At 39.1% G+C, this 17,496-nt stretch overlaps 2 protein-coding genes across 4 annotated transcripts; both read right to left on the bottom strand.

Moving 5' to 3' along the window:
* Window positions 1-99: 99 nt before the first annotated feature.
* trabd (TraB domain containing) lies at window positions 100-8,029 on the bottom strand. The gene is given in 11 exon segments (XM_067501889.1): window positions 100-2,835; window positions 2,941-3,037; window positions 3,685-3,857; window positions 4,869-5,008; window positions 5,104-5,214; window positions 5,733-5,873; window positions 6,217-6,383; window positions 7,014-7,080; window positions 7,383-7,423; window positions 7,923-7,984; window positions 7,986-8,029. Coding segments are annotated over 11 exon segments (1,200 nt in total). The 5' UTR covers window positions 8,015-8,029; the 3' UTR covers window positions 100-2,663.
* An 842-nt stretch (window positions 8,030-8,871) lies between these two features.
* panx2 (pannexin 2) lies at window positions 8,872-16,913 on the bottom strand. 3 transcript variants are annotated; one of them, XM_067501886.1, is made up of 7 exons: window positions 16,669-16,913; window positions 14,944-15,056; window positions 14,207-14,857; window positions 12,023-13,137; window positions 10,968-11,103; window positions 10,619-10,804; window positions 8,872-10,217 (listed from the first exon to the last, which is right to left on the bottom strand). In XM_067501886.1, exons 3-7 carry the CDS (start codon window positions 14,433-14,435, stop codon window positions 9,895-9,897), a joined length of 1,989 nt encoding a protein of 662 aa, XP_067357987.1. In that variant the 5' UTR covers window positions 14,436-14,857; window positions 14,944-15,056; window positions 16,669-16,913; the 3' UTR covers window positions 8,872-9,894. The 3 variants fall into 3 exon arrangements, with proteins under 3 accessions (XP_067357987.1, XP_067357988.1, XP_067357989.1); XM_067501887.1 differs by having other exon boundaries at window positions 14,944-16,913; XM_067501888.1 differs by lacking the exon at window positions 14,944-15,056.
* Between the last annotated feature and the right edge of the window lie 583 nt (window positions 16,914-17,496).

Here is a 17,496-nt window from a genome sequence, read left to right as displayed (position 1 = left end):
TATATATATATATATATATATATATATATATATATATATATATATATATATATATATATATATAATTTTGCAGGTACAATTAAACACAAAGAAAACATATTTGAAACAAATAGTAGCTCTTTACTTAAAATTATTTTATATTTCATTACAGTATTTAAGATTCAATATTTGGTTTGTTTACAATGAAAATACAACACACAGGTGCAGGGATGCAGTCTTAAATATTTAATAATTCTCCTAAAAAAATTATATGGCAATGAGGCAGATAAACAATGCTTTGTTTTGACTGCATGATGAACTGAAAGACAAGGCTACATGACTAATTTCCTCTGCATTTTCACCATTTTTATTTCTTCAAAACAATTATTTCTGAGTTGGAAGACAGATTATCTGAGTTAATGTGTGGATACTTTGCATTTAGTCTGATGTTTTTAAGATGACATGACAATGCTTGAGTTACTCAAAACCCTAATTAATTCATGGGACAATTTTTGCAAACCTTATAAATACACCTGTTATGTACATAACTTACTGTACATTACTTCAAATAAACACTAGAAAAGCCTGGAAATTAATGCTGGTTTATATCCTTGCAATTACAATATTAATATATTATAACATTTATATAATTATATTGTTATTGAGACTGTTGAACATAATTGGACATCTCACTCATGAAAAGGTTGACATTTAGCCAAATTTTAAACGTACAATAAGAAACTCTGCATTGTGGATATATAGATCAGCCTCAGCAGAGTAATCGATCTGAGGGTCAAAAGGCAGCAGTGACAGCAGTGTAAGGCTTTACCTCCCAACTGACCACCATTGTTTGTCTGTTTACTTCATCATAAGCTCTTCATCAAAACACTTCCATGACAAATTTCCCTTCACGAGAAATCATTATAATAAAGTTAAATCCTTAATTGGACTTAAATTCCTTTTCCCGTGTTACGATGAGACCAGGAAGTGATGCATATATAATAAAAGAACAAACAGCTGGTGCACTAAATGTACTGTAGATGTTCTCTTGTTAAGGTTTTCCGACATGGCTTTCAATACATGATGCATATTTTTAAAATCAGGTCAGAGGGATGGTACCAATTAAACATGAAGGTGCCTCATATTGGAGGCACAATCAAATGTACAAATCACAAAATGAATGGATGGCTTATACTGAGGCACATTTAAGCTTGTTTTGTGTCAGAACTCTCTCGAATGTATGAGTGACCATAAAATGCAGGGGAAATGGTACCATTTCCATAAAACCAAGAAAAAACAAGTTAAATCGCACTATTCGGGGCAATATTATGAGAAAAGATGTCTACTATATCTCAAATTAATAAAAAAGGAAAGATTAGTTGCATATAGTTGACCATTAGCCCTTAGAGCTGAAATATGAGGCACTTGTCTGTTGATTCAGGCAGGACAGTGCACATGGGGAAGGAGTCAATTTTGCCTATTGTAATCCTGTATGTGAGTTTTGAAGATGCATTTAAAAGAGATTTTTAAAGAAATAAGAATGTGATATTTAACTTTGTAATTTAGAGAGTTTCGTACATTTACCCCACACCACATAGGTTACTATTATCTTTGTGAAATTTCATTATTAAAATTTGATAACTTGATATTTTACTTTCTTTTACCTTTCACGGTCTCCAAGACTTCACCAGTTTCTTATAAAGTGCTGGACATAAATTGTGCCAGTTACCAAAAAAACTAACAAAAACAAAACAAAACACAAAAAACAACAACAACAATGGATGGCACCAAGGAGACAGTGGCAGAAAAGTCAGAAATATAGCGCTGTCATATTAGGACCGTTGACTGAAGATGATTCTAATGATACTTATCAAATTTAATCCGTAAGTAAAGCCGTTTTTACACAGAGGTTCACTCTCCATAAAAAACACAGTCCATCTCATTGACTGGAATGGAGTAAGTGTTTTATCCCGGCAAGATTAGAATCCAAAACAGTTCAGTGTCGCACTGCGCAATAGTTAGATCAGGTTTAACTTTACTGGAACACGATATTACATCTGCCAGGCACATGCATGCATTCCTTGTGGATTAACTTGCAATGTGAATGCAGTATTTCTGCTGTTTCTCTCTTGGTCTTCACGACCAATCATCTTGCTTTCCGAAGTGGTTGAATCCTGTCTGCGATTATTACAAACCCCTGTGCTGTCCTTTGGCTTCCAATATGTTTAAACACATACCTGGGTTCCTCCAATTGGAGTTCCCAGATCATATTACATTGTCCCACTACATGAAACACTGCCAAATCAACATAGCCCACTGTGTTGTTTAAACATTGAGCAAATATCTGTGTAAATCCAGCCTGGTGGAGAATGTATTTTCTATTCTAAAGTAATTATTTTCAATTGTAAACTTTTAAAAAAAAAAATGTACGATTTGCACAAAATACAAAAAAAAAAAAAAGTACTGTCATGGTCTCTTTGGCAGTACAGCCCTGCTGTGTCTACAGGGACATAAACACGAGGTAGGGGTCCCTTGGCCCCGAGGTCCTTGTTGGTTATATAGTGGAACTGGGGAAGTCTTTCCTCCAGCCTCTCCTCCTGTTTTTAAGGCGATTGGTGTGATAGATGCATTGCTTTCATAAATCAAAGGTCATGTCTTTGATGGCTTAGCAAACACCGGTGGTATCAAGCATGGGGCAGCCGCAGAGTCTCCAGTACAGACTGGACTGTAGGTAAAGACAGCAGGGCTCTACCTAACCTCCCTCCAGTACGGTAGCAGGCATATCCCAGCATTCCCATCATGACACCCTTAATGACCATGCGCAGAACCCAGCCAAAACGAGAGGGAGGTGCAACACTGAGGAAAAGATACATAAAATACAAAGTAAGGGGCAGAAGCACCAAGACATAATTACTGCAAGTTTCTATTCCACAATATATCATAACAAAAAGAAAAACATACCTCATTATTTCATTAATGTTGAGCTGCTTCTCCCAGTTTTTTTCTATGCCGGGAACATGACCCATCCCTACAACTCCTACCACCACAGCAGGCACTTCTATGAAACAATATAAAATATTTTGTTAACAAAAACTGTGTACAATTCTACATATATTTATATAATCATGCATGAAACCAGTTTAACAAAAAGGGTTAAACCTATGTAGCAAGTGTCTGGACTTTCCTCCAGTACAGAAACAAGCGCACAGCTGATAAACATTTTATTGATATAGTGTTTACATTTGTAAAAAATGAAGAAAGAGAGTACAAAGTGTACCAGTTTCTTTGAAATATACTATATAAAAGTCCATGCTAATATGCTAATCATATTAAAAATGACTAAGCATTTTCAGTATCCACAGCAATACTTCATAACTACAATATCGGTCCATCAATTATGCAACAATTTAAACAACAAAAATATGATGACAGGTATTCAAATGTATGCACTTCTGACAGTAAATCTAAAAAAGTAAAATACTGAATACTGAATTGTAATAAGCAATGTATTTGTATAAAAAAGAAAGAAAGAAAGACAGGACAGTTAATGTGACGTGAATAAAGATGTCTGTGTGTGTCAACCTAATGTATACAACTCATATGATATACATACACTGGAACATTAAAATATATAAAATCTATATATTGAAGATTACGATGCAACAAAAGCATATTGAGAACTAGTTTAAGCAGTGTAATACATACTCTGGGCATTAGGTGGGGCCTCCACACAGCATGTAGCCTGTCGGAGTGTGTGCGTGAGGTAGATGTCTCTTTCGGCCACAATGGTCTGATGGAGAGCAGGGAACTCGCCGATCATCTCAGACATAGTCTGCTCCAGCAGGTCCTTCTGTTTGCACTTCTCAACATCCTCCTTACTGAAACAGACATGGTCAGCTTGAGGTCATGTATGAAGAAGAAACGTTTGTTTCCTGTTGGAATGTAAATTATTCTGCGATACTGAAGGAAGTAAAGAATATGCAACACCTATGCATATCCTATAGGAATATGCATAGGTGGGAACCTATGGGAATGTAACATTAATTCTAAGGCTTAATCGATGCATATTTTACATATTGGTAAAATGTGTGTTGGTACACATTCCCTAGTTCTAACAGAACAGATAGCCATCACAGTCATGCATACACTATAGTTGTTTTTTCCACCAAACAGAAAAGGCTAAAAACAAAAAACATACTGCTCGAAAAAATATTTCCAGTTTTTAAAATAATTTGCTAATTAGCATTTAAATTTTAACGTTTTCAAAACAACGTTTTCATAAAACGAAAACTTCCGATGAGAAAACATCACAATACAATAACTGACAGTTTTGCTTTTCAGAAAGCTGCTTCTTTGCAAATATTTTTGTAATTAAAATTTCGTAATAGTAAGATTTTTGGGTCAAAAAAGTAAGGATATGCAGATAGATCCTCTTAGATTCAGAATACATCTCTACTCTAAAATGTTTTACTCTAAATGAGTAGTGTTTAAAACAGTTTTTCTTAGTAGCTTTGCTTTATTTCTCAATACATCAATATTATGTCAATTAATTAAGTAATTAAGTTAGTAATTAAGGTATTAAGTTAATGATACATTCGTCAAAACAGTTTATGTATTTAGCACACCACTACATTTAATTAGCAAAATGATGTATCTCACCCAAAACCTTTTGTGTTTCCAAAATGTTCATATTGCACCTATAATTAATCATTTCCTGAAATGTGTTAAACCATGCTATTTTTAGCAAAGAATGAAAAATGCTTTAATATTTCCCTGGACAACCTAAATGTTATGGAGAATGTCAATATTGTCGTTTAAAGGTTTGAAAGTTAAGCCAAAAAACTAACTTATGATGCATTGCACTAAAAGTATTTAAGATGAGAATATACCTGATTGGATCTGACAGAAAACATAGACCCCATGCTAGACGGGCCTTTTGCCACAGACTGAGGGCAGCAATAGCCCTCTTGAACGTCACAGGGATTGGCCTGTCCCCAAGGTGAAATTTACAGAATGGCACCTTTCCAGCCTGTGTGGGAAGAAAAACTTCAAGAATAAAAAATGTAAAATAAAAACACAAAATGAAATTATTGTCCACTTTTTAACTATTATTGCACGTTTTACCTCTTTGAAGGCCTCTCTAAACTCTCCTCCAGGAGCCATGCCCAGTTGCTCTGTGATGTGAGCTGAAACTTTGAGCAGGAGAATCTGCATCAGGCCAGACATCAGCCCATTCTGCCAAACACAGAGGGCAGAAATACGTATTCACCGAGGGAAAGACATGCTTTGAATGGTAATTCTTTAAACTCGGGCAGTTAACAGTCAAACCGTTTTTACTGAGGTTTAATCATGCATGAGCTTCAAACATCAGTGCATTTACACTCAGTAACACACCAAGGAGTCAAAATGTAACACAAACCAATGGTTGTGCAATAAATTTTCACATTTAATCTCTAACATTTATACATTTTGTCTCAATTGGTTTTAGAGAAATGGGAATTAAACTGTATGAAATAAACTGTATGATTATTTTGTAGGCTCTAGTTTGTTGAAGCTTTACTCCTGCTTCCAGTCATAGAACAAGAGCTGAATCTATTTGTAAGGCCATCATTTTTATTAATCATTGTATTCTTACTGATCTTGTTTCAGTGCTACTGTATTTCTCTTCATTCCTCAATTCCCAATTTTATCTTGCTGTTGCTGTTTACCACACATCTACTGTTGCTTAATTCCCTTCCTTTTTAAAGCCTGACCTGCTTGATGGCCTGCTGAACCTTGTCCAGGTTTATGTCTTTGGCTTCCCTCAGCAGTGTATTCTCATCCATCTTTAACATAGACACCCTATACTGGCACAACTCCACCACCACCACGTCTGGCTGCACAGCACGGATTGTCTGTGAGAGGGAGAAAAAGAGCAGTAGGTATGTAAGAGAGGAGAGACAGAGTTAGAGCAAGAAAGCAGAAACAGCTATTGAGCAGTGAGAAAGGAAGTAAACACAAAAAAAATCAATATGGAAGGTAAAAAACAAGATAAGGCTTAGCAAAATAGTAATGCCAACCTAATTACAGTATATACAGCAGGCCAACACATCATCATTTCAGGGTGTTACTCTGTAGCACCTATACATATTCACAGAAATACTCCATTATTTCACAGCTAACTCACAATATATCACATCTTAAATGGGCATAAAGTCTACATTCCACAAATACTGCTGTACATTCTCATTAACTCACTGCGGCCACATCCTTTTTGCTGCTATCACTGAAGTGGGCGGTGCCAACGAGGTACAGGATGCTACCGTCAGGGGCAGTAAGGCAGGTCACCGTCTCTGGAAGTTCAGGGGATGATTGGCGCCGCTGAGCTCGTAACTGCCAAAGCAGCTCCACTGCTTCACCATCCGCTAAACATTAAAAATGGAAAAAGAAAAATGCATAAAGGAAACTACAGGCTTTTCTGCCTTTTTACATGTACTATGACAAATTACCATTCGTATATATTTGTAGAATTATCCTTTTTCTTGAAACCATTAGCTATAGATTTATAGTTATTTACATTTCAGCCCTTTTCACACAGGCAGCATTTCAACTAATGGTGGAGAAGACTTAAGTTTACTCTTTACTAATCTTTTACTGAAGTCTAGAGACATGTCTGCTTGCTAGAAGAAAGAAAAGAATGAGGAACTAGAAAAAGGCTAGAAAAAACACAGGGTATAGAATTGTGAGAATTTTACAATGGTATCATGTAGATTTAAGATGTAAATGGGAAAAACAATAAAATGGAAACAGCAAAGTATCCAGACTCACAAAAATGTAAAGATACTTTATATCCTAACTAATTTTGTGCAATAAAAACAATGACACATTGAACAGTTGCTTTTTTAAAGAGGTATTAACCATCTTTCTGATGAAACACAGTTCACACAAGGTACACAAACAAGCGCTCCCACACAAGTGTGCGCATAAACACGCACGCACGCACGCACACACACACACACACACACACACACACAGTAATGAAAAAAACAGCCTACAGAGCCCTGGTGGTAAGCATGGCAGTTCATCCTCTGAAGGATCCTCTGATGGGCCGACTGACTCATCCTGTCAGACAAAAAAAAAAAAAAAAACGTTTAGACATAACAAACATCATAGAGATCACTCCTGACCACTTCTAGCCAGTTTGAGAAACAGAAATCTCAAAACACTCAAGTTAAATTAAAACTGCAATAGCTCTAAAACAACTTCTGAGGTTTCCTCATATTTCATATTTCTGAAACATATGAGCTGCAGATGTCCTGCTCTCACTGGGGTGACAGGACATCTGGCAAAACTTCAATCAAAATCAATACGGCTTCTCTCTCTCCCTCTCTCTAACACACACACAAATAGAAGTATGTACAAACCTCTGAATTGTTGTCTTGGTCCATGTTTGAAGCACTTACAGCTGCGTGTGAAAGAGAGCAGAATAGGGACATACTGTACATTACCACCATGCAGGGTTCACGGACCAAATCGTGAGGCGTTCATTGACCGTAAATGCTTACGTTGCTTTAAATGTTACCCGGGCGAACAGTTTTAAACGCTTTAACGCTGTAAAGTAAAACAGTCAATGCCTTATGGTAATAAATCAAAGTAATATACTTATGTTTTTAAGAGCCTGAAGTTGCGCCGCTGGAGTAGAAATACCGGTGCAGGTCTACCAGACAGCTAGCGACAATTCACATACGGGGCTGCTAATAACGTTGACACACAACTCATCGATTTGGCTAGCTACCGGATGGTGTAACAGCTAACCAAGCTAATGTCGCCTAGCAAGTCTAACAGGAATTTAGTCAAATCATTCACGTTTAAACGCAATAGTTTTACAACAAATATTCCCACTCTCAGACCCAATATATCTGGCAGCACAGAAAACAGTTGTTTCAAAACACATATGAACTCACTGAGCAAGCCAACCCGTCTGTCAGGGTGCTCTTCGCCAGTACAGCAGCACAGTGCTCGCTGAAACTGACAGCCGCGGTGCATTCTGGTACATGTAGTTAGAGAAACACGCACTTGTTACAAAGGATGTTTAATTAATTAACATTTTACACAATACAATCAAAGTCTATATTGTCTTCTCCACGTTTCGTCTTCTCTCTACTACTATCTAAACGTGAAAACCTACACATCAGGTTTACAGAGCTGTGTTACAACTTATGACATGCTCTTACACACACTCGTGCTACTAGTCTTAAAGTGCTTTCGGATGCATTTTGTGTGCTTGAGCAGTGTAAGAAGGGGATTTCGAACCAACTTGTGAGGTGACAGTGATATGGACTATATGGAAGCTGTAGTCATGTTTATTTATTTGAATGCCTCAGATGAAAAGATGCGTACTGTAGGTTATACAATGACAGGTCCACCTAGGCTATACAATAAGTGGTGCCCTGGCAAAAGGACAGAAGTCTTCTACAGTAAATGTCATGTTGGTATATTAGTCAGTGCAGATAGTTTCTTTACTGGAGTTCCTGTAATCATTTTTGCAGCTGCGAGAAACGATTACGAAGAGATTGTGGTGGAAACCCAAGCTTATCCTCTTGTCCAGTGAATCCTTTCCTTTAAAAAGTGCCAACATATACTCAGTTTTATAACAAACAACAGAGCAACTTTTTAAACTATTTATACCTCCATGAGGTTGTCGGTCATCAAGCGGATGTTGCACAATGCGACATAGGGCAGAAGTTTGTAAAAAAAAAAACTTAGATAGTGTCAGACAAGCTAAAGATAACAGCCATCTTATAATAAATTTTTGAGTGAGTAACAATTCAGCAACTAATCACTTTTCACAACTCCTTTACCAGTAGATTCCACCAGAAAACAATATATAACAATATATGTCGTATACTTTACCTTGAGTCCAGCTCCATTCATCACAGCATGACTGAGCATTCAGGAAGAAAGCACCCACTGCACTTTTAGTAGATTTCACAACAGACAGTTTCTCTGTGCAATGTTTCGCTTGTCACAAACCACACTTACATTGTAGAGTCTGCTGTTGCTTTATAGTTTATGCCAATTTAGTGATTATTAATGTCATGCAAAGATATTGAAGTGAAGATCGGACACTTTCCCGATTAGTGGTGAAATGGCAACGATAAAGCCATGAAAAGTGTGTTATATATTTAACACCCAACAAACACTGTGTCATATACAGTGTCTATACATGTTGAGCTTTTTGTGAAATATGATGCTGTAAGCGCAAACATTATTGCCACAAGTATATTGTGATCTTTTGCATAATATTTGTGCAGATCTCAACAATTGTGTTATGTTAGCTACCTTTCTACTTGGCTATAGGGATAAAGGGACTAAGCGATATCGCATGTTTAAAATACATTTGTCTGAAGCCATAATGCAGTACTCTTTACAAATATGCATTTCTAAGGTTTATGTCATTTTTAAAAGAAAGCTCAACCATCTCTCAGTCTGTCTTTATACCATAGCGATATAGGTGGTTGATCTTGCACTGTAGCACCCTGTGGTTGTTGAGTTATAATCACTGCTGGTTTTCATTGGAGGGTGAGTAACTGTACACAGTCATCCTGAGACATGAATGTGACATCATTTCCTACAGTAAAACTCTGGTCAACATCATCAAATACACACATTTCTGTATGCATTTATACCCTCTAATTAACTCTCTCCTTCAAATGTTGCAGTTTAGTATGTATTTACGTGTCCAGTGGTTCTTCATGTAATTATACCACTGTCCCATTTCTGCACAAAAGTCAGCCCAGTCCACTTAGAAGGATCAAGGAAGTGTGGGTTAGTTCAAAGTACACTAGAGGTGGCTGTTGATAGGAGGTGATTGACGTGGTGGTCGTGTACATTGAACAGAGTAAAGAAGAGGAATCTCAATCTTGCTCCTCTCCTTCAACACTGTCCAGCGACAATGAGCTCCCCAGGTCTCTCTACCAGTCTGTCTCTACAATTTTCATCATCCTCCTCTTGCTCAAAGAGACTATGATGCATACTCAGCAGCTGGTGAGTGGGTGCTCTGGTCAGGGGTGGTGGCTGAGAAGCAGGGTTTTCTGGCTGGGTGAGAGGCTCCTCTTGAGGAGGAGGAGATGACTTGGGACTGAGTGGATCCTCACTGGATGGTGGGTTCGGGCTTAAGCCATTTACGTATGTGGTGGTTGGCAGGGTCACTTTAGAAAAGGCAGTATGTGTGGATTCTGGAGAGCAAACCTTGGTCTCTGAGAAAGCAACCAGGAAATACCCAACAGCAAAAAGAAAGTGAGGATTAGAGAAAAGATAAAGTCAGTCTTCTGTACTGTCTTAAACGTCAACTGCATTTTGAGACTTATGTCTAATTGCCAAGTGTTGCCTAGAAAGCTGGGGCACTTACAGCTACCTTTAAGGTAAAATCATTCTTTTTACTGTTTTGCTTTCACAAAACAGAGCCTAATTGATTTATGTACATTCCACCTTGTGCATGCTGAAAATGAAAATGCCAACATGTGCAACATTACTTAATAATGGCAATCATTGGATTAAGCTGGGGATGCTGTCTGCTACTGTTAATTCCTAGAAACTTTGATGCAAAGGGTTGAAGTGAAATTTGATTAATTTTGTCTGAAATAGAAAAAAGACCTACCTGTAATTGCACCAGACACATGAACAATAGTGTGTGTGCCTTCAAGAAAAACTGTGTCCATGTTGTGCTGTGAGGGAAGAGGTTCTATGGTTGTTGCTTCCAACTTGGGTTTACGAATGGTCAGCATGTACGGGTGAACATCCAGAGAGAAGTTACGAGTGTGCTTTTTGTCCATTCCAATTAGATCTATGATTGAACACAAACACACTTAAAGGCAATATAGAAAATAACTGCAGAAAAGCAGTTTGTATTATTAGTTTAGTATAATGGAATGCAAGCAAATGAAATGAAATAAAATGTGTTACTGAACATGTTGCATACTTTGAGTACCATTGGTAGTATTGCATACCTTTTGCTGACGAAAACTGTGTGCTCTTGTTATCCAGAAGTGGTGCAATGAAGCTGTCTGCTGCTGTCTTTCGTCTGAGCGGTTTGGGCTTCTCAGGCTTGGCGTTATTTTCCGGACGTGCTAGGGCAAGGGGTTCCTTTGCAATGGACAGAAAACACAAATACTGCTTATGATATTATAGCTTAACTACAGTGCAGGTGGGCAGAAGCAACAGTTAAAGTAGGACTGTAATACTAGTAAATAAGAGCCACTTTCTGTGGCTCCTCAGAGAAAGAGCTGATATGGCACAGTTGGAAACATCTTAACCAGAGGTCTTGAGTCTTTTAAGTGAGTTTTCAGACTCTATCTGATTTAGTGCCTAGTACAGATTAAATCATTGTATGGTTGACTTTAATAATCTGTTAGATGACAGTAATTACAGTAATTACAGTAATTACTTCAACACTGAGTTTAACTCATCATTAGATTTAAATAATTAATACAAGTAGTCAAACTTCAAGACTGTCTAAAATACAGTTTGTTTTTTAACTCATAAATAAAACAAATCTCTAAACAGCCTTATTCCTTCTGTGTATTATTGCTAAATTGGGAGCATCCTGTCTCAACTTGTCCATGAATGTGTTACTTCCAGACCGAACTATTCTCACTCCCTACTGTTAGGATGTCTGAATCACTCCCTAATAACAAAGTGTCACAATAACTTATTTAAACTAACATGTATTACTTTACCTTAGCTTAAAAAGCCTTCGATTAATCCAAAATGCTGCAGCTAGAATCTTTACTGACTAAAGATAGCAAGAGAGATCATATTTCTTCTTCATTAGCTTCTCTCTAGTTGCTCCCCATTTAATGAAGAATATAATTTAAAACCATCCTCCTTACATACACAGCCCTACTGGTCAAGCTGGATTGTATCTTAATGACCTTATAGTTCTAGATTACCACAGTACAACTCTTGACTTATGAATTGCTGCAATATAAATAAAGTTGAATTGAATTTATAATTTAATAACCGTCACTAGTATTTTTATAGCAGAATAGTTAAGCAGTCTCACCTTGAATGACTGAGGAAGAGGATTTGAAGATGGGATCCATTTAATCTTCTTGCGGGGCCGTTTGATGACCAGCGGCTCGCTGCCTATCTCTCCCATTCTGAGATCAGAGGGATCCATATTGGGGTCCATTGTTTGTATCCCAGACTCCCTCATAGTGGGTGTGGCATCATGGTTGGACTGTGCAAGAGCAGCCAACAACTGCCTGACCACATTGTCATACATGAGGTCGCTCTCATTAGTAATAAAGTCCAGCCGGTTGAGTGATTTGATGTGGTCCCTGTTCTCGTTGCAGAACATTGCCAGGATGTTGATATCACAGAACTGAGACTTCTGCCAGCGTCTCCGTGTTTTGATGCCAACTTTGTGCAGCTTGTCAAATACAAAGTTGGACTTACGCACCACAAACAAATGCAGCAAATTAACCAGGATAATGAGGTTCATGGTGCACAGCAGAGTGATATCTACTGCTGCCATGATGCGCTGCAGCTGCACAGCAGGCAGCTTACAGTTGACCCTGAGCTTCAGTTCTGGATAGCTGCTAATGTCTGGTGGCTCACCCAGTGCACAGGTGAACTCATTCTGCCTTTGGCGTGCGTAGTAGGCACTCAGGTAGGAAATGGGAATGGAACTCAGGCAGATTATAGCCAGGTGGCGAGCCAGGTAAAGCTTAGCAAGAAAGTTACTTTGGCCTCGTCTCTCTAGGTATTTCTCAAACAGGTTCTGCTCAGGGCTCTTCTCCTTCTCTGCATTCTCTATAATCTCCCGTCTCTCACGCTCAGTTATGCCAGGTCCTTTGGATTGGATCTGCTTCTCGATTTTTGGGGCTCGGCCCTCAGCAGCTCGATGATAGCAATTATCAATCTCTTGAAGCAGGAAATTGAGCTCTGAAGTGAGCCGTGTAGAGGCGAGGAATTCCCAGCCCAAAGCAGGAATGTACATAATTCCAGCAAAGGCCAGCAGAGCATAGGGTAGAAACTTGTGCTCGAACAGTGAAGGCCAAAGATGAGACTCCACACCGGGGAGAGCATCACGAAGCTCTGTCCAGCAGTAGCCTCTTGCATACAATGCCTGGTCTCTGGTGAAGTTGTGCGGTGTGTAACAGTAGATGGACTCCTCTGTTAAAAAGAGGAATGGAAATCATCAGTTTCAACATCACTTTAATACAAACAATGAATATATTTTACAAGAATGTTTCATTCAGAAATGTATATTTATAATTTAAATGGATGCAATTTGTATATAACTATTTATAAAAGTCACACATCTCCCTCATCTCTGTTTCAGTTTAATAAGTACGCTGTCTCATAAGCCTTTAGAATATTTCATCAGTTAACCACAAAGTGCAGTGTGTTTCTAACAATTCTCACTCTGCTTTTTGAAATGAGAGAAGCATCTGCATGCTCAGATAGAGGAAATGAGAACACTTCTTCTGTCAGGGTTGTTCTTTATCCACTCAGTTGTCTATTAAGTGCAAGTGGTTGCGGAAAGTCCACTTTTAAATACTGTTTCAAATGATTTAATTTGTTTTTCTGAATGAACTTTACTATCTTGGTTGAAATTATGAAACAAAGTAAGTCATGTTCCAATGGCATTACATTGCTACAATCACAGAGGACAGGATGCTTTCCTTAAGAATTAATTAATTGTAGAAAATGTCTTGTACATCATTAGAAAGAAATTCTGAGTTGTATAAACACTAACATTTTTCTGCTACTAAAGCTAAATGCTCAGTCCCAGCTGGATAAATGCTGCTCTGCAGAGTCTGACTCAGCAATTAATCTCTTTCATCTATTGCTTCCCCTTTGGCTTCTAACCAAAAACCCTTCTATTTAGGCCTCTTTAATATCAATCCCCTCATATTTCCATACTGTCCTCCTCACATTTGAACCCTTTCTAATTCTCCCTTGCTGCTCCTTTTCCTTTACTACCTAATCTTCTGAGCTGCATACCTAACTTTTATATAGTTGTGTATATTAAAGTGTATCTTTGAATTTTGCTGCTGCAAAAGAAACAAAGTGCAATGTAGTGTACATTTCAAAACTGTAACAGCCCTGTGCCAGATGTTTAACTGTTTTTTGCAAACATGTAAGTTGGTCCAAAATACCATGTTTTCTAACAGCTGCTATTGTACCTCAGATATCCTAACGTTGGTAATAAACCCCCTCTACTGGCCAAGCATCTCACCTGCAAAGTTCCTAGTGAAGACGAGGGTGACCAGCAGGATGGGGATGATGACCGTCCCTATAGTTACAACACGATCAAAGGGCAGCTCCAGTTTGAGTTGCACCATGAGGCCAGCCAGTGCCCCACCCCTCTCATCCTGAGAGGAGCCTGGCATGATGAGCTCCTTCAGCTTCTCGCCAGCGAGTAGAGCTGTGGCCATGTCTAAGTTCTGATCGAGGATGTTCTGCATCCGGAACAAATAGGATGCACACTACAACTCCCCTCTGGGCTGAAGAGGAGACCAGGAGCTCCCGGAAGTTAAACACTCCTCGATACAGTCCGACAGGCACACACACACAGAAATGTGTGGCCGACTTCAGCCCCTGTCACCATGTGTGGGAGAGAAGCTGCTCATATTGTGGCCTTTAAAACTTTGTGTACAGTTTCCCACCACTCTTCTCGTTTAGAAGAACCAATAATGTTCAGACACACATTACTCACTCAGTGTCTTCTGTGTGCTTCCCCCCCCCCACGTATCCACAGCGCCTGACCTCAGTCTGCACACTGTGTGGCAGGTTGAGGAATGAGCACACTTTAGGAGGTGCTCTTGCAATTCCAGAGTAAGAGTTGTTATGTGATCTTCAGTCAGAAGACTCTCTGACCAATCCTTTCCTGCAAGATTAATAATCAGTTAGGGTGGTATACAGTGTGTACATTCTTTTTACAAAAGGTACAGTGAGAAGGCAATTTAGACTCACCAATTAACTGGAGCACCCGGAGGAAGCCCACGCAAGCACAGAGAGAACATGCAAACTGCACAAAAAAAAGTCATAGGAAGCAGCTCTGCCAACTTCTAGCTTTGAGGCGGCACCTTCAACCAAAAAAGTATGTAAAATAGATAAATAGTGCAAGAGTCTTTCAAATAATAAGCCATAGTGATCATTTATTTTGCTGTCTTCATGAAAGCTCCCTTTCCGTGTATATGCATGGATCTGCATATGTTTGCACAGTAATTGTGCAGGGTGGATCACCAGCTGTTGCAGGCTCCTTTCACTTGAAGGTTATTTAAATGTCCTTCATGAGGAGTGTGAATACTTCACCCCTACCTATCAGTGTTAATGATGGGAAGGAGTCAAATCCTTGTTTTCTAATTTCCTCTTTCTCTTTCCTATATCTCTCATCATTGCTCCCAGTGCCCTCCTTTCATTTTCATATCATTAGTCACAAATGCAGCTCATCTATGAAATCCTTCAAATACCAGGGCCTCAAGTCCAGGACTGGAAAGCCTACTTAATATCTTGGAGAGTGGAACCTTGAGACTGTGTACAGGGGAATACAGGGCAGCAATTACCATTCTCTGGTCAGATTTACAGCAATCTCACCAGAGTGGTGAGACAGAGGCTACATACAGTATGTTAATGCTAACATTATGCAATAATTGGTTTTATGGGTGAAAAGGAGAACCGGATGTCCCTTATGAGATTATCAAACATAAGATTTTACACTCTTTTCTGCATATACTGCCTTGCGTCCCCAAGTTAACTTTGTCCAAATCCTTAAACACTGTCTCAAGGAAGATCAGAGGAGAAATAAAGTTTGCATAATTTATATTTAAAGGGCCAGCTTCACATTTTAGGTGGTCAGTTGGAGGCTGCACTGCTGTCTGTGAACTACTGGCACAGGTCCAGCACAACAGATTTTGCTCCTCAGTTGGGACATGCAACCACTATTTAGAGAGGGAATCCCACATTCCTTGGGTACCACAGCATCCCACTTGGCTTTGACCAATACACCCAGCTCCAAAGATGTAGACGAAGGACAACAAGAGAAGGAGCTGTGTGAATTAGGTGATGGCACAACTTTTAGAGTATCACACTTGGTCTCACACAAATTTGACAAGATGCTTGTAGCAGTTAATGAGAGATTTAGGAAGCTGTAAACTATTTTACAAGGCATCAAGTGTTTTCTCACGTCTGTAAGTCACTATGGGAACACTGCAGGAACATTTCATAAGGACGAGAAGATCATCGTGTCCTAGTTAGCTCGTGTTGGGCGAGGATAGTTCTTCCCGCTGTATCCTTACAAGCTGTGTGGATCTGACAGACGCCGAGAGACTCGTAACCTCAAGGACTCCCATCAGAGACATTGCAATGAGTCGCAGCTGACTGCCCGCCTGCCTGCAGGAGACGATGTTTTTCAGCACCTGAGCAGCGGACAGCTCCCGAATTGCCAGAGACAAGCTGTTTAACATCAAGTGTAGCGACTGAATGTGTACGAGTATGTGTGTGAGTGTGTTTCTCTGTGTGTGTGTGTGCGTGTGTGTGTGAGACAATCAAGGAAATCCTCTGAGATGCTCAGTATCCGAATCAGCTGTCTACCTGTCCACCCTGGAGAGACTGACGTCGGAACCGCCAATATTTCTCCTCTGGTGCTAACAAACGAGATGTGTGCATGCAGTGGGGAAATAATACAAATGCACTCACCACGTCTCGCTGCATCAGCCGGCACGGGAAGAGTTAATCTGCAGTGCGGGCGAGCAGCTACAGCATGTATCCGAGAACACCGGTTTGTTCCGCCTCCACCTCCCCTCCACACACACAGCTCCACTCCTTCCACCTCTCGCCTCCTTTCCTCTCCCCTCCCTGCCCTGCCTCTTCCTCAGACACAAGGGATGAGATAACACATTAAGATTCTCCAGTTCATCACATCATCTCGCTTCTCTCCCTGCAGTTAACCGAATTAACGCACGATGACTCACAAGCTGTTTTTTTTTTTTTTTTTTTGGCAGTGGTGCTTAAAAATAAACTCCGTTGCACTTATCAAAATTCTAGTAACTCTGTAATAATGCTTACAGGTTAACTAAGGAAAGATTACAGATTAAGGTTCAAATGAACATTACTGAAACGTTGTAGTTAATATTATGTATTTTATTCCCAATAAAATACATTTACACCTGTGCCAAATGTAATTAATCATCAAGGCTGTAGGACTAAGTCTTGGCTGTATAGTCTTGGTGAATAATTTCATGCCGGCTTTTACATCCGTTCAGATCCTCTTTCACTTAAAGTATTTACTTTTACATTGATAGTTTTATCAAATCTTATGGCAACAAGCACAGTTAACAGTGAAGGAGGAGGTCACTCAAATAGTGGGTGTGGTGAACATTTGGGTATTCTGACTTTCAAAGTCAGAAGTATTGAAGAAGTATTCTGACTGACAAAGCAACAGCATTTAAGTGCCTAATCCATGATTGATAAATTGACTGATTGGGCATAAATCAGGGCAGCATAAACCAATGCTTTATTAAAATA

Source organism: Channa argus, chromosome 4, assembly GCF_033026475.1.
Source record: "Channa argus isolate prfri chromosome 4, Channa argus male v1.0, whole genome shotgun sequence".
NCBI classification, from domain to species: domain Eukaryota; kingdom Metazoa; phylum Chordata; class Actinopteri; order Anabantiformes; family Channidae; genus Channa; species Channa argus.
This window is presented reverse-complemented; position numbering and strand designations above follow the sequence as displayed.